Here is an 18,236-nt window from a genome sequence, read left to right on the forward strand (position 1 = left end):
TGGATGTTTCATTATTAGAAATAATGCTGTGATAATCATGCTTAAATTTTTAAACACATGGGGATCACAGGTCTCAATGTATAAATGTTTTTTAAGATCCTTGATACATCTGCACAAACTGCTTTCCAGAAAGGGATTCAATTCATTTTTTTACCACAAGCACTAAGCGAGAATGCCTATCCCACAGCATTGTACCCATTTATAATCTTTTCTAATTTTATAAGTGAAAAGTTGTATATGACTTTAAGTTGCACTTCTTTGATTAATAAAAAGGTTGTATTTAGTAAAAAGTCTGTTTTTCTGCTAATAAAATTAATATATACCTTACTCTAAAAACTTCAAAAACACTACAATTATAAAGAAGACAATAGAAACCACCCATAATCTCATCAGTTCGAGATATCTGTTGTTAGCATTTTTGCCTGATGATCAGTTTGAAACTTTCATTGACTATTTTTACTGTGTGGGTATGTGTGTAAATAATCTGTTCATCATCTTTGCCAATTTTTATCTTGAGAAATTATTATTTTTTAACTGAATTCTAATACCTATTAAAGATTAGTAACCCACTGTCTGTCATATTTTTATATTTATCCCAGTTTGCTATTTATTTTCAAGATATTATCTTTTGATTTTATGTATAGTCAAATCTATCGAACTTTTTGAGTCCTGTATTCATTGGTTTTATGTTTAGAACCTTCTTGCATATTTAAATACTAGTAAACAGTTATATGTACCTTTTCCTTTTTTATGATTTAATTTTTCATTGAACTCTTTAATTCATTCAAGTATCTATAGATTTTAACTGTCAATAGCATTTGAAATAAGGATTTCAGTTGCTGATTTTCCTGTCTTCCCTGTTATAATGGAAGTCCCTTGAGGTGAAAAAAAAGCAAAAAAGAAATTCTTTTTCAGCTTTGTATTTAAAATATCTACCATGGGGTCTGGCATATTATTTTCATTATATAAATACTTGAACAATGTCTATATTAAAACTATTGGAATACCCATATAATATCCTTACCTTTTGAAGTTCTTTGAGTCTAAGACCTGATTCTGTAATCTTTTTTTTGATTTTGCCTGCTTTAATCCAAAGTCTTCACTATTTACTGTGAATTTGCTCACAAAACCACCATCATCCCCCAAGAGGATGTCATCTCGGCAGAGTTGGTCAGGCAGAGACACTACACACACACAGAGGAGGCAATGATCCATAGGTTTTATGACAAAATAGTTTTCCTAGAAATAGAAGAACGCTTTAAATGTTATTGTGTTGCTCTAAATATCTAAATATTAAATTTAAATATTGCTCTTATTCTTTATAAGATTTTACTTTTCTGATGTTTTTCATTTTAGATACTCCCACTGTTAAAGGAACTTGAAAAAAACAAAGTTAACTAAGTAGAAGTTAATGAACACTTGCTGTGAGCCCAACACTGCTTTTGGGTGTTTTGTTGGAGAAAAGTGTGAAGTATCTATCTTTGGCCCAATAAATAATGAGATCTTCTGATATATTACTATGAATATTCCTTTCTTGAATTTGTAAGGCAATATTAACAGGAAGCAAAAAAAAGTTCAGGTGTTAAAAGACCATTGAAATAAAAATGAGTGGTAAATAGGCAAATCTAATATCAAAGTCCCTATTACTTTACAAGGAGAAAAATATCCTAACATCTACATGTATCCAGAAATATTCAGCAAGCATCTATCATGCTGGCTCTGTATTATCAAACTGGGTTCACTAAGCTATATAGCCATTGCTTTCCTGGAACTTAGTTTCTACCTAAGAGAGAAGAAAAAAGTATTTAAAATTTTTTAAATCTCTCTTGTTTCCTATAGAATGAATAAAACTTGAACATTGACAGGTTCATTCAGTCCTTCAACAAATATTTATTGAGCAATACAATATGGCAAGAACCATTCTAGGCACTGGCTGTTAGTGATGAACAAAAGTTTCTGACTTTGTGGAACTACTATCCCAGTTGGGGGGAGACAGATGAATAAAACAGATAATTCCAGATAATGGGATGTACACTTTAAAAAATAAGCCAGAGAGCTGTGATAAAGAGTTACTGAAGAGGTCACTTTGGGTCCCATGGTCATGGAAGATGACCTTGGATCTGGGATATGAATTGGTTGAGAGGAGGATTCAGAGGAGGTTGAAAAGGAAGATCCTAGGAGAAGAGAATAATGTCAAAAAAAGAGAAAGGTAAGAAGCCTTGTTCTGGACAAGGCAGAAGAGGATGGGGGGTTTTGGATACAGAGAGTGTCAGATTTTGTTTTTAGAGAGAGGAACAAAGAAAGGAAGGAAGTAGTGTTACATTCTTAGTTAAAGCTTAATTAAGGCTGGAATTTGAAAGAGGACAAACCTTCCAGACTCACTATTCTCAGAAACAGGAAGAAGTTAATCTGCTGAAAGGGAACACTTGCCAGGAGTGGGAAAGTGAGTTGGCAAGAATCAGAAACAGGTTGATAGAAGACACTTGAGTGCTCAAGTAAGGTGGCAGACCCTTACTTTGTAGCGATGCCAAATAGTTGGTTCTGAGTTCTTCTCTAGCAGTGCTTAGCTACTGCAAGGGAGTAAAGCAGGGCTATAGCATCTACCTGAGATTCAAGTTTTGAAGGACAGAGATTTAAAAGATGACCCACCTTGGGGGTAATATGAGAAGGGAAAGAGAGAAGAAGCAGGGGTACTGAAGCATGGAAGAAGATGTTTTCAACACAGTGTGTCTCATAGACGCTTCTGTGAGATTGAAAAGCAAGAGTGAAAACGAGAGTGAGAAGCAAGAGATTATAATCAAACTATACGACATGAGATAGTGATACTTTTGAACTGTGGTGTTGGAGAAGACTCTTGAGAGTCCCTTGGACTGCAAGGAGATCCAACCAGTCCATTCTGAAGGAGATCACTCCTGGGTGTTCATTGGTAGGACTGATGTTGAAGCTGAAACTCCAGTACTTTGGCCACCTGATGGGAAGAGTTGACTCATTGGAAAAGACTCTGATGCTGGGAGGGATTGGGGGCAGGAGGAGAAGGGGACGACAGAGGATGAGATGGCTGGATGGCATCACTGACTTGATGGATGTGAGTCTGAGTGAACTCCGGGAGTTGGTGATAGACAGGGAGGCCTGGCGTGCGATTCATGGGGTTGCAAAGAGTTGGACACGACTGAGCGACTGAACTGAACTGAGTGACAAATCTCATATTAAAATACATTAAGCAAACAGCTGTCTTCTTTAAAATCATCTTGGCATCATTAGTGATAGTGAAGTCGCTCAGTCGTGTCCGACTCTTTGTGACCCCATGGACACCAGGTTCCTCCGTCCATGGGATTTTCTAGGCAAGAGTACTGGAGTGGGTTGCCTTTTCCTTCTCCAGGGAACTTCCCAACCCAGGGATCAAACCCAGGTCTCCCGCATTGTAGACAGACGCTTTACCGTCTGAGCCACCAGGGATTAGTTGGCCAATATTGTGGACAAGCATAGGAAATTTACTTTTCATTGAGACGAGTATGGCACAGAGGAAGGGTAAATTATTTCTTAATCTTCCATGTCCTTCAAAGTCAGCCTGCTTCCTGAGAGCATATTTAAATAACCCCAGTTCTTAGTGATCTCACCTCTCCCTCAGCTCTTGTTCTGTTTTGCTTTATAATTTTCTGTACCATTGTATTACATATTATGTTTGTTCACGAGATTCCTCAAGGCTGAGTTTTGTTTCAGTACAGGGAACATGTTCTTTGTTTCTGTAGACGCTCAATAAATACTGTAAATTGGTTAAGCTGTAACATTTCATTTACTGAAAGGATTAACATTAACATCTACCCCATTAGATTTTTTTTGCCACAATTAGGTATTTGATTTTAGTAATTCTCTTGCCAAATAAAGCTGGACTGAAGGGAAAGTCTGAACTGGATAACATGAGCATAATCAAAGATAATACTTGGATTCAGAGAAAGGTGTAAAATGAGAAATGAACTAGTCAATCTCTCGCTCTCAAAAACAAAACAAATTAAACATACACTAAATGAAAATACGTTTCCTTTTAATTAAGGCTCAGAATATTACTGCTGGACTAGATTATTTTATTAATAGTTAACCCCTGATTTTATGGGCTTCCCTGGTGGCTCAGCTGGTAAAGAATCTGCCTGCAGTCCTGGAGATCTGGGTTCGATCTCTGGATTGGGAGGATCCTCTGGGGAAGGCAACGGCTACCCTCTCTGGTATTCTGGCCTGGAGAATCCCATGGACTGTATAGTCCATGGGGTTGCAAAGAGTCGGACACAACTGAGCAACTTTCACTTCACTTTCATTTTATGTATGAGGAAACTGATGTTCAACAGAGAAAGTGAGCTGCTCCTATCCTACCTGTATGGAAAAGACAATCCAATTTCTTTGAGTATTTCCCTTAACACAGTACCTGGCTGTTCCCTTGAGCTTTATAATCCCAGACAATAATGGTCCTTTCAGTAGTAGCAACAATTCGTTTCAGCTGTGAGAGGTAATCACATCCTGTAATCCAGGAGGTATCCTGATGGAAAAAGATGGAATCGGAATATTGTGTTTTGGACTATATTGTGTTTTGTTCTATCACATAATGACTGGCTTCTAAGGAGTAGATTAGTTACATTAAAAGCACCGTTTTGCCCCCTTATTTGCAGAGGAGCCACACAATATCTCTTCTTTGATGTCTTGACAAGAGGGTCTCATCTTTTTCCCTTTTACCCTGAGTTTCTCAGCACCATCAGCTGGAGAATGGCACAGCCAGGGCCTTGGCACAGCTCCCTGAAGCACATAGCCACTGGCCAAGCAATCATCTTTGTGCACTGTTCTTCTACATGAGAACACTTCATAGGACGTAGGACTAGATTTACAGCACTGATTAAGCAAGTTCCTGGGCCCTGTCCTCATGCTTAACATTTTTAGCTGGATAAGACCTTGGTGATCATCTGGTCAGGGATCAACTTGAGGCCAACAAGTTTGCCTCATGCCTTCCAAAAGCCACCAGGTTGGCATGGCCTGGACCCATACTATCACTGACAGCACACGATGTTACAGGAACAAAGGCTCCCACTGGTGAGTGTGTCTGTGCCAGAAACTGCTCCAGGTGCTCCAGGTATGCCCTGAATCTTCTGTAAAACCCATTAGGAATTTTAAGAAAGTTTAAGAAACAGAGACTCAGAGACTCCTCTGCCTGGTACCTCAGTGCATTTCAGTGCATACAGGCAAGGTGAAAACCAACCATTCCCCATCCCTCATAAAGCCACCGTGGGAAGCCACGGATTCTACAGTGGGAAGTCACCATAGCTTTACAATATTTGCCACAAGATTACTGTTCCAATTAGTAATATGGATTAAATCAATTACAAAATTGCACTCAAGTTTTTTATGCTGTTTTCAAGTTTTAAATGTTTTCAAATAACTATCACTGACTAATTCCTTGTCCTCACAATGTGTGGGTTTTGCCCATTTTTTTTTAACATTCCTTAATAGTGAGCACTTAGAAAAGCAGCCAAAGCTTTTAAATTGAAGCTTTCAGGGAATAATCAATTTCCAAGCAAATTAACTTAAAAAACAAGATCTGTATCCTCTTTGCTGTTGCTCAAGGTTTAGTTTGGATCCTAGTCAATAAAGATAAAACCACAACCTATGAAAATATATTATTCTCAGAGCCTATTCAGACTCTTCACTGAGATTTTGATTAGTTATGGAAGAATCATCATCAATCATCTTAACTTGATTAAGAATTTTAAAAAGTACTTACTGTAACATTGGTACTGGTCTGAACTTTCATCTATTAAAAAAGAAGGAAGAGAATAATGAACCCCCATTGGCACTATGATTAAAGATGAAAATGCTGGCTATAAAGCACTGTGGTATCTCCTTGGTTTAATCTCAATTGTCATTTCTGCCTTCTGTGGGTCTTCTGGTTCCTCCTGCTTCTGAAAAGCCTGTCTCTGTGGAATAATGCACTGTTCGCTTTGGGCAACTTTATGCTTCTGTGTCTTATCTTTAAGCCCAGTTACTGTGCTCTTAAACTTTATTAATTATTTTGTTTCTTTTATTTGCACACTTCCTCACATTCCTTAACTATTCAGAGCAACTTCTGATACTAAAATTTGGGACTGCAAAATAATGCTAACAGCAAATGGCAAGAATGGTAAATAGGTCAATATGAATAGAGATTGATACAGAAAAAAAGCATTTCATTTGAAAGTTATCTCTCAAGTTACTGAGATTTAAGAACATTCTATCTAGTGGGTTTTCTCTTTTATTCAATAAATATATGTGTATGTGTTGGTCCCTCAGTCATGTCCGACTCTTTGCGATCCCATGGACTGGGATCCTTTGTCCAAGGAATTCTCCAGGCAAGATTACTGGAGTAGGTTGCCATTCTCTTCTCCAGCGGATCTTCCCAACCCAGGGGTCGAACCCAGGTCTTCTGCATTGCAGGCAGATTCTTTACCATCTAAGTCACTAGGGAAGCCCCAATAAATATGTATTGAGTGACTATAATATCCTAAGTATTATACTAGTGAAGAATCATAGATTTATCTAAGGAGAGCTAGTAAGTGCATGAGCAGCCTCTTATACCCTTGTTGTTGTTTAGTTGCTAAGTCATGTCTAAGTCTTTTGTGACTCCGTGGACTCTAGCCCATCAGGCTCCTCAGTCCATGGGATTTCCCAGGCAAGAATACTGGAGTGGGTTGCCATTTCATTCTACATAGTATTTTCCCAACCCCTCATCTCTTGTGTTTCTTGCACTTGCTCTTTACCACTGAGCCCCCAGGTAAGCCCTCTTATACCCTTAAGACATGTTAACTGCTCCCAAGGTAAAGGTAAGGGTCGGAAGTTTATTAATGACCTAGTTTCTTTTGCATGCTCAAATGATATTTGGGAAAGTTTAGAAAATGGTTGCTAGAAGGATGGATTATGTGAAAAGAAGAAAATGTGAATCAAAGAGATTACTCGAACAGTTAGTTGTGGTCATCACAGACTGTCTTTCATCTTAAGAGTTCAAAAATACTTTTCCAACCAGGGACTTTTTTCCAAAGGAAAAAATAAAGGGATTAGAGAAATTCCTCTTCTATTTCTCTCCATCTTTAGTGGAAGTCACTTTAAAATTCCCTTATCTGCTCTAAAATTTTCATAATCCTTTGTGTATATGAAAGAGAAAGAGACACACACATGCATCTCTGGAAATTTGATAATGCCATCTCATTTATTTCATATAGTCCTAAACTATTTCATTATGAACATCATAATTTTTCTTCTCACTGTTTTTCTTTAGATACTATATTAGTTCTATTTTTGAAGAATTAAAGGTAAAAAAAGGAAAACGATAATAATGCATAGAGAAAAAAAGAGACTGAGGAAGGTTTTCATGCTTAATGAGTGAGTGTCCAACTCTTTGTGACCCAGTGGACTCTACAGTCCGTGGAATTCTCCAGGCCAGAAAACTGGAGTGGGTAGCCTTTCCCTTCTCCAGGGAATCTTCCCAACCCAGGGATCGAACCCAGGTCTCCTGCATTGCAGGCAGATTCTTTACCAGCTGAGCCACAAGAGAAGCCTACTTAATGAGACAAATCCATTTTTATTTTCACATTATTTGTTCATAATTACAATTGTCATTATATATCAAGGGTTTACAACGAAGCTAAGTGATTTATGTTGATTAAATCATGCAAACAGCACAACTACCTAGGGAGAGATGTTCTCTGGTCTGGATAAGGAGGAACTGGGGCCTAGAAGTAACATGCATAGCTGTGGTGGAGCTCGGTAGGGGGAGCCAGTCTCCATCCACATCTGCACTCAGAATCTCCTGCTGCACCTCTGGGTGCAGGTGGTCCTCTGATGCAATCTGGCTGCCTGTGATGAAAATCACTGAAAGGCTGAAAATCATTGTTGAAATTTTAATCACGTGATAATTATTTTAAACATTTTACTTGTATAAAGCTTGACTCTACTTAAAAATAAATTAATAATTAAGTCAATTTTTGTATATTTAACACCAAACACTTGTCTAGATCATATTTTATCATGTCATCATATATTCCATTACAATCACTCATATTTTGAAAATAGAAGTCCAAAAACATAAATTTAGAAAGAAATGACATTAATAATAATAATACCCTAAAATGTTTCCATATTCATTATCTCATTTGATGTTCACTATAGTGCTCTGAGGGTGAGGGGACTGATCCTGTTGTCCTCATTTTACAAATATGAGAAAAAGAGACATGAAAAGATGTAAGCTGGCTCATTAAGTTCCCTGCTTAACATAAAGGATGGTAAAATGGAGGAGCTAGCATCTGAGCCTTTTTTTAAGCCTCAAGCACAAGGTTTCTTGTTGGAACCTTTTATTACTTGGTAGTATTATGACAAAATCACTTGACTTGTGAGTTTTTATCATTTTATTTGAGAAATTATCTAAGGGCATCCTTTAATTGTGTTGATGCACGTGGTTCAATAGGGTACCCTGAGGAACAATGACAAATGTGGTTACTAAATTCTCAAAAGCTGCTCTGGGGTTGACCAAGATTCTTGTTTTAATAATACCTGGCTTTGTTTCCTGTACTAATTCTTAAATATGGTTATGGTTTCTGCTGCATCTGATACATAGGCGTAATGCATAGACAAAACAAAAGAGAAAGGTAGGAGAGAGCATGGAAGCCAAGCTCTCAAATTACCTGGCTATTGAAGACTGTTAGCATTCCTTTCTGAGAAGCTGTTATTAGTAAATCCAAATGAGGAACCTTGACAATGCATTTAATCACATCCCGTCTTCTACTCCCTGTGAATGGCACACACTCATTTCAGCTCCTAGCAGTAAAGACCCTAAAAGTCACTTGTTAAGAGTTTTAATCAGAAAAGAAAAAGGAAACAACCAACGTTAAGCTAGAAAGGCTCTAGTTACTTTAAAACTAAAGTAGAATAATACCAAAAAAACGAGCAATTATCGCTTTTTAATTATCCTTAGAGATACTAATCTGACTTTTTAATGCTTTCCAACTAAACGTGGTCCATGACTTCCCATAGAAATTGTTAAGATCACAACCTAGCCCCACCTTCAAGTGCACATTTCAGAGAAATGAGTTTTCCAAATGTCTTTTAGAATTATTTCTATTTAAAGATCTTCACATTCAGGAATTCTTTCTTCGAACTGTCACCATATAATTTACAAAGAACGAAAGTTTAATACTATCTCAGGCTTTCCAGTGCGAAAAAAATGAAACTGCCTTAATACTGTTCTTTTTTTTTACTTTATGCATTTTGGAAACTTTCATGTTTCTTTGCCTATGTGCTGAATGATAAAGCCACACATATTGAGCCTCTTCCCAGGATGATTTAAATCAAGTTTTTATAATTGCAAATGTTTAGAGAGGAAAAGCAAGGGAACAAATTTCATACTCCAGTATTATCTGCCTAACCCACACATTCTCAACAGAGAAATTATTTTCTCCAAAAGGGTACAGATTGGTTCTTGGTGGGCAAGGCATGTAAACAACTCTTACTCTCTGTGTCAAAGTTCGGATATACATACAGTACATAGGCAGAGACGCAGTATCTGAGAGATTAAAATGTCAGAGGGTTGGGGGAATGAGGTTGAGAGGGTGTTGGGGATGGATTTTCCTGCAGGAAAATTTTCCTGCAGGATTTTCATGCAATTAGGAAAAAAATTCCAAAAGACTCCTTGGAGGAGTCAATATGAAAAAAAACCACAAAAGCTGTTGAGAATATTTTATGCCAAGCCACCATCATGTTTTCTGCTTCCATTTCTTCCCCACTATAGACCACTTTAGTCACAGAAGCCAGAACATTCATTGAAGTGTAACTCAGGCCAGGCCCTCTCACAGCTTTGTCTCAGAAGTCTTTATTGTGGCCGCAAGGGCCTGGACACCAGTGCCCTCACCGCTGATGCTTCTCTAACCTCCCCCGCTTCTGCTATTCTCCCTCCCTCACCACTCCACTCCAGCTTAGAAGGTGTGCTTTACCCTCATATCTCCCCCAGGTCTTTCCCAACTACCCTGTTTAAAGTCCCAACACATGTTCGCATGTCCAAACCAACTTCTTCCCTCACTCCTGCTTTATTTTTCTCCACAATCTGCTCACTTTATTATTTTTTTCTATAGCGCTTAATTTACTCACTTTTTTTTTTAGTTGTCTGTCTCTTCCCCTATTAGAATATAGATTCCAGGAGGTCAGGGATTTATGATTGTTTGTTCACCGCTGTGTTCCCAGCACTTAGAAAGTCACCTAGTTCACAAAGTTATTTAGTCACTAAGTCATGTCCAGCTCTTTTGCAACCCTATGGACTGTAGCCAGCTAGGCGTCTCTGTCCATGGAATTCTCCAGGCAGCAATACTGGAATGGGTTGTCATTTCCTTCTCCAGGGGATCTTCCCAACCCAGGGATTGAACCCACGTCTTCTGAGTTGGCAGGCAGATTCTTTACCACTGAGCCACTAGGGAAGCCTGGCTTACAAAGTAGACCTTAACAAATGTTTGTTGAGTGAATAAACAAGTTACAGAACTCAACAGCCATCTATAAAGATGCTTTTGAAATTCTAATTTAGGAGGCCAGAAACACATCTCCCTTGGTCACTGGCCCCTCCTGAGTAAGTGATGACAGCAGCATCACCGCTGCTCCCTGGCTTCTGTTCTTTGATGACAGTTGCCATGGAGAAGCCCAGAGTTTAGGCTCTGATGAACAAGGAAGGGTCAAAAACCAGGGTGGGTTTTGTTCACAAAGGACTGACGTAAGTTCAGGATTTTTTTTTTTTTCTTCTCTTTTAAAGAACACCAGATTTGATCTAGACTATGCCCTTCATCTCAGAATTTGAGATGAAATGCTTGAGGACAGAGACAGATTCTGGAGGATTCCTTTCCACATCCTGGACTTCTCCCTCCCTGGAGGGAAGAAAAGAAAGAAAACCCATGGCTTCAGTAGTGGACAGGGAAATGAGTTCATGGGACCCAGGCTCAAATTTTAAAGCAAATGACATATCTAAACTGGAGACCTCAAACTGAGCTAACACTCCTCTGTTATTGACCCAAATTCACAGTTTGAGAGGTGTTAATGCTAACCTCCATAAGATAATCAAGGGTGGGAGCTTGGGAAGAGTTCTAATAAGTGAAAACTTGAAAATTCAATTTCAAGAATATATATATATTTTAAATGTGATTGATCCATTTGGTACTGGAGCACACATTATTGAGGTGACATTGTGGAGACATTTAACTTGAGATCTGAACCATTTCTGAAAAATGGAAATTTTCCCTCCTTATATTCCCTACTTAGTGTCTTTCAGAGCAACAATAATATTTCCAATTTGACCGTAAGTTTCTTCTGATACTGCATTTGAAACTGTCACTCCCCTCTCGTTTTAATTACTGATCAAGTAAATAAGATGGAAAATGGTTCAATGGAAATGTTGTATTCCCACTATTTATTTTTGAGAAAATATTAAAACCCACGTTAATTTGTTAGGGAAATTAAATTATCACCTGAAATTACAACTCGCTGTTTTCTAGAAATGAGGAAAACCAAATTTTCTTGATCCATTTGTTTAATAAGAGACTCTTCTTCAGAGGAAAAGTAGCCAAAGATCTGAAAATCCAAACAACACAGGGAAACACTCACAGTATCTCAGAAATGGCTGCAGAGTAAGAGATTTAATGTCGGTTGAATCTGAAGGCTTACTTTGAATTAACAATCAACATGTTGCTTTATAAATACGAACTTCTGATATAAATATCCGGAGGCAGTTTAATATTATTCAGCATACTGCGTGCTGATGGGCATGAGTTTTGAGCAGTTATAGATTTTTCTTTCCAATGGATAAACTGATGTCCCAGGCTGATGTCCTTGCTCAGACTGATAGTTCAATTAGGAGCTGGCATGTGCTTGGAAATCAAATCAGTCTTCATCAGACAGTTCTCAGTGCTCAACTGAGAACCCTGATGCTGAATTTTGCCACTGTCCAATAACTCCTACCCATTTTCCATAAATCTTCCTGAATAAGACTTTTCATTTCTTTATTGGTGGAGGTCGGGGGGAGGTTGGGCTTTCCCTGGTGGCTCAGGCAATTAAGAATCTGCCTGCAGTTCAGGAAACCCGAGTCTGATCCCTGGGACAGGAAGATCCCCTGGAGAAGGGAATAGTTACCCATTCCAGTATTCTTGCTGGAGAATTCCATGGACAGAGGAGCCTGGCAGGCTACAGTCTATTGGGTCACAAAGAGTTAGACACAATTGAGAAACTAACACTTTCACTCACTTTGGAATTTTGCTGTTCCAAATCCTACCCTCCAGGAATTGCATTAATCAATTACTATAAAAAGAATATCTTGAAGAAATAAAGTGCTTTTTATTTGTGAGTAAATTGTCAAGATTGTGTAATTCCGAGGAATTTGAAACATGAGATAGCTATTTTTTCAGTTGTCTTATGATATGCAGAAATAAAGTTCTTAGAGGTTAATGACACATTGTATTTCTCATAAACTTGAGACTAGCTGGTCTTGTTAGTAAATGAACAGAATGAGCTTCTGAAACTCAAGTGTGGATATGAACCACTGGATCTTACTCAAGTGCAGTTCTGACTTGCAGGCCTGGGAGCGCACCTTTCTAAGAAGCTGTCCGTGAGGGACCAATCAGTCTGTTACAATAACATTTGTTTACTTTGATGTAGATAATGGCTTAGCATTATGTGTTTACATGTCCTTCCATCAGTTATTTCACAAAGGTAACTACTTCCTCCTTCACATTCTCCCACATCCAAACCTCACAACATCTATCCACTGCCTGAATAATTTCCTACAGTTAGGTTTCATTCCTTGGGAAGACAAAGATTATCAAAGACTCTTTTGTATTTTTCCATTTTTCTTTCCATCAGAAAAAGCAATATTCATTAAAAGATTAAGACATTTATTACTTTTCAGAAATTGCTGTTAACTTTCCATGAGTACAAAACATGGTGCATGCAGCATCTAATTCCCTTTGAAGGATTGAGAGCATGCTGAAAGGAAGGCCCAAGGTCCTCATGTCCTTGCTAACTGTCAGGTGGGGCTGCCTCTACCTTTCAGAGGCCTCTTTTCAGTCCTACTACTTGGGGCCCTACATCTTAGCACCAGCAATGGTGCTTCAAATCCTTCACACTTAGAATCTTCTTCCGCCTTCTTCTTCCCTTTTTAAGGACTCCTGTGATTACATTGTGTCCACCCAGATAATCCAGAATAGTCTATTTTAAGGTAACTAATTAGTCATCATTAGCAATATTGCATAGGAACCTGGAATGTCAGGTCCATGAATCAAGGCAAATTGGAAGTGGTCAAGCAGGAGATGGCAAGAGTGAACATCGACATTCTAGGAATCAACGAACTAAAATGGACTGGAATGGGCGAATTTAACTGAGATGACTATTATATCTACTACTGTGGGCAGGAATCCCTTAGAAGAAATGGAGTAGCCATCATGGTCAACAAAAGAGTCCAAAATGCAGTACTTGGATGCAATCTCAAAAACGACAGAATGATCTCTGTTTGTTTCCAAGGCAAATCATTCAATATCAAAGTAATCCAAGTCTATGCCCCAACCAGTAACGCTGAAGAAGCTGAAGTTAAACGGTTCTATGAAGACCTACAAGACCTTTTAGAACTAACACCCAAAAAAGATGTCCCTTTCATTATAGGGGACTGGAATGCAAAAGTAGGAAGTCAAGAAACACCTGGAGTAACAGGCAAATTTGGCCTTGAAGTACGGAATGAAGCAGGGCAAAGGCTAATAGAGTTTTGCCAAGAGACCACACTGGTCATAGCAAACACCCTCTTCTAACAACACAACAGAAGACTCTACATGTGGATATCACCAGATGGTCCACACTGAAATCAGAATGATTATATTCTTTGCAGCCAAAGATGGAGAAGCTCTATACAGTCAGCAAAAACAAGACCAGGAGCTGACTGTGGCTCAGATCATGAACTCCTTATTGCCAAATTCAGACTTAAATGGAAGAAAGTAGGGAAAACCACTAGACCATTCAGGTATGACCTAAATCAAATCCCTTATGATTATACAGTGGAAATGAGAAATAGATTTAAGGGACTAGATCTGATAGACAAGAGTGCCTAATGAACTATGGATGGCAGTTTGTGATTTTGTACTGGAGACAGGGATCAAGACCATCCCCATGGTAAAGAAATGCAAAAAAGCAAAATGGCTGTCTGGGGAGGGCTTACAAATAGCCGTGAAAAGAAGAGAAGTGAAAAGCAAAGAAGGAAAGGAAAGATATGAGCATTTGAATGCAGAGTTCCAAAGAATAGTAAGGAGAGATAAGAAAGCCTTCTTCAGTGCAATGCAAAGAAATAGAGGAAAACAACAGAATGAGAAAGACTAGAGATCTCTACAAGAAAATTAGAGATACCAAGGGAATACTTCATGCAAAGATGGGCTCGATAAAGGACAGAAATGGTCTGGACCTAACAGAAGCAGAAGATATTAAGAAGAGGTGGCAAGAATACACAGAAGAACTGTGCAAAAAAGAGCTTCACAACCCAGATAATCACGATGGTGTGATCACTCACCTAGAGCCAGACATCCTGGAATGCGAAGTCAAGTGGGCCTTAGGAAGCATCACTGTGAACAAAGCTAGTGGAGGGGATGGAATTCCAGTGGAGCTCTTTCAAATCCTCAAAGATGATGCTGTGAAAGTGCTGCACTCAATATGCCAGCAAATTTGGAAAACTCAGCAGTGGCCACAGGACTGGGAAAGGTCAGTTTTCATTCCAATCCCAAAGAAAGGCAATACAAAAGAATGCTCAAACTACCACACATCTCACACGCTAGTAAAGTAATGCTCAAAATTCTCCAAGCCAGGCTTCAGCAATACATGAACCATGAACTTCCAGATGTTCAAGCTGGATTTAGAAAAGGCAGAGGAACCAGAGATCAAATTGCCAACATCCACTGGATCATGGACAAAGCAAGAGAGTCTATTTCTGCTTTATTGACTATGCCAAAGCCTTTGACTGTGTGGATCACAACAAACTGTGGAAAATTCTGAAAGAGATGGGAATACCAGACCACCTGATCTGCCCCTTGAGAAACCTTGTATGCAGGTCAGGAAGCAACAGTTAGAACTGGACATGGAACAACAGACTGGTTCCAAATAGGAAAAGGAGTACATCAAGGCTGTATATTGTCACCCTGATTATTTAACCTATATGCAGAGTACATCATGAGAAACACTGGGCTGGAAGAAGTACAAACTGGAATCAAAATTGCTAGGAGAAATATCAATAACCTCAGATATGCAGATTACACCACCTTTATGGCAGAAAGTGAAGAGGAACTAAAAAGCCTCTTGAAGAAAGTGGAAGAAGAGAGGGAAAAAGTTGGCTTAAAGCTCAACATTCAGAAAACGAAGATCATGGCATCTGGTCCCATCACTTCATGGCAAATAAATGGGGAAACAGTGGAAACAGTGTCAGACTTTATTTTTGGGGGCTCCAAAATCACTGCAGATGGTGACTGCAGCCATGAAATTAAAAGACGCTTACTCCTTGGAAGGAAAATTGTGACCAACCTAGATAGCATATTGAAAAGCAGAGACATTACTTTGCCAAAAACGTTCTGTCTAGTCAGGGCTATGGTTTTTCCAGTAGTCATGTTTGGAAGTGAGAGTTGGACTGTGAAGAAAATTGAGCACTGAAGAATTGATACTTTTGAACTGTGGTGTTGGAGAAGACTCTTGAGAGTCCCTTGGACTGCAAGGAGATCCAAACAGTCCATCCTAAAGGAGATCAATCCTGGGTGTTCATTGGAAGGACTGATGTAAAGCTGAACCTCCAATACTGTGGCCACCTCATGCAATAATTGACTCATTGGAAAAGACTCTGATGCTGGGAGGGATTGCAGGCAGGAGGAGAAGGGGACGACCGAGGATGAGATGGCTGGATGGCATCACTGACTCAATGGTCATGAGTTTGAGTGAACTCCAGGAGTTGGTGATGGACAGGGAGGCCTAGCATGCTGATTCATGGGGTCGCAAAGAGTGGGACACGACTGAGAGACTGAACTAAACTGAATTAGTCATTGTAAGTGTATCTGCAAAGTCCCTTCACAGCAGTACCTAAATTACTTTGATGTTTTATTGGATGACCACAGGACAAGAATCTTGGGGCCGGTGGTTGGCATGGGGGACATCTTTAGCATTCTGCCTATCACATCCTCCTTTTATAAATGCAATTCAATACAATAAGCTATTTGTGCAAAATACAACACAAATACCAATATTAGCAGGCTATTTAACTTCAGATAGTCATGTGAGATAATTTTCAGATAATAATGTGAAATGACAATAGGAATGAATATTTGTGTTAATGTCCTCTTTGAAAGTTCTAAACTGTCCACTGGGGCACCTTTTCTGCTTGCCTGGTCAGTACATTAGCCATGCAATCTGTCATATATGTGGTTTACAGTCACGTCTATGATAGGTGCCATCCTATAGGACATCTGCTCTTATGAAAATGATGCATTTTGCTATTTTTAAGCTTAGTGACACAATATTGCAATGCTTACCATAAGCAATTTCCAAAGAACACTAAAAACACCAAATTACTAGCATTTATTGAGAAAAAAATTGAGATATTATACCACATAAAAGCCTTTCAAAGAGAACCCTCTTTAGCTGTCTTTATCTGTTATTACACTTTGAAAGAAAATGTTTACAAGAAATGTTTTTAAAGAACAGAAAACATCTCCTTAATCTTGTGATGGGCTATAGCCTCAAGAATCTCAAAATTTCTCTTTCAAAAGTTTAAATTTCAGTCTCGTAACCAGCGGAACATTTTAGAGAATTTTATGACTATTGATGATGCTTTAGAGTATTAATTTTCTTTTAATTATTTTATTTAAAGGGCTTGCTACATGCATTAAGTGATCCATCTTTTTTAACTATACTTTTTTTTTTCCTGATTACCTAAGGAATGCATGTTCAATGTAGAATATTTGGAGAAAATAAAAAGCAGATAAATGAAAATAAAAACCAGTATGCAGCTCATTTTTTAACCTATTCTGGAGCATTCTTTTCATTTTTGAAGTTAACAAATAGTTTCAGGTTTACAGTATTTTTGTTGCTTAGTCACTAAGTCATGTCCAACTCTTTTGTGATCCCATGGACTGTAGTCGGCCAGGCTCCTCTGTCTATGGGATTCTTCAGGCAAGAATACTGGAATAGCTTGCCATTTCCTTCTCCAGGGGATCTTCCTGACCCAGGGAGGGCTAAGTGAACCCGTGTCACCGCCTGGGAGGCAGACTCTTTACCACTGAGCCTCCTGGGAAGATTTAAATTAGCTCAATTTAAATTTCCTTTGGGGAAACACAGTCATAGACATCCCAGGTGTCTATGTGCTGGGATGGCTCTTCTTTGAGTTAACTGGATGTGCTCCTAGAAGGAACATGTTTGTGAATTGCTCACGGGAAATTTAGAATAACATACTATTGCAGGAAAGAAGATTGTATCTTCTTTTGAATCTTCTAGTGACTGGCTTTATAAATTTAAGACAGTCACATTTCTTTAGATCTCTTTACATTTAATTTCCCTCATTATAAACTAAAAGCACAGGTCTAGAGGACATTTTAGTTGAGTCTTAAAGTTTCATTACTCTATAAACATCAATTTTTTCCAAGTACATTTGTATCTAAAACCTAGAGAAAGAAAATGTATCTTTTTGTGGCATTGCTAATACAATGAGGGTGGCCAAAATGTTTTTTGGGGGGGTTGGCCAAAATGGTATTTTATTTATTTTTTGTAAGATGGCTCTACAAGCACTTAGTTTTCTTTACCTTCATTCAAAACAATTTTGTTATGCTTCAACCAAAGGACACAGTCTTGATGAATGGATACAAAACAAGACCCATAGATATGCTGTTTACAAGAGACCCACTTCAGACCTAAAGACACATATAGACTGAAAGTGAAAGGATGGAAAAATATATTCCATGCAAATGGAAGCAAAAGAAACCTGGAGTAGCAGTCCTCAGGTCAGACAAAATCAACCTTAAAATAAAGAAGATTATAAGAGATAAGGAAGTGCTGGGAGCCGCCACGGGAGATCCCACCCATGACAAGGTCATGTGGAAGAGAACTGTTAAGCAAGGCTTCAGAACTCAACGGGCTCCCTAGGCTTTCTCGAGCATCTACGCCCCAAACCAGAATCTGTCTGTTTTACTATTTCA

General features: G+C 38.6%; 1 protein-coding gene across 1 annotated transcript in view; it reads right to left on the reverse strand.

Moving 5' to 3' along the window:
• The window catches only part of WDR64 (WD repeat domain 64), a 135,857-nt gene that overhangs the window by 89,540 nt on the left and 28,081 nt on the right, over positions 1 to 18,236 (reverse strand). The window contains exons 3-7 of the mRNA XM_068986367.1: positions 11,508 to 11,610; positions 8,691 to 8,794; positions 5,762 to 5,791; positions 4,418 to 4,528; positions 1,025 to 1,239 (exon numbers count right to left, since the gene is read on the reverse strand). Of these exons, the coding sequence (XP_068842468.1) occupies positions 1,025 to 1,239; positions 4,418 to 4,528; positions 5,762 to 5,791; positions 8,691 to 8,794; positions 11,508 to 11,610 (563 nt within the window). The remainder of the gene's footprint in view (positions 1 to 1,024; positions 1,240 to 4,417; positions 4,529 to 5,761; positions 5,792 to 8,690; positions 8,795 to 11,507; positions 11,611 to 18,236) is intronic.

Source organism: Capricornis sumatraensis, chromosome 14, assembly GCF_032405125.1.
Source record: "Capricornis sumatraensis isolate serow.1 chromosome 14, serow.2, whole genome shotgun sequence".
NCBI lineage: Eukaryota > Metazoa > Chordata > Mammalia > Artiodactyla > Bovidae > Capricornis > Capricornis sumatraensis.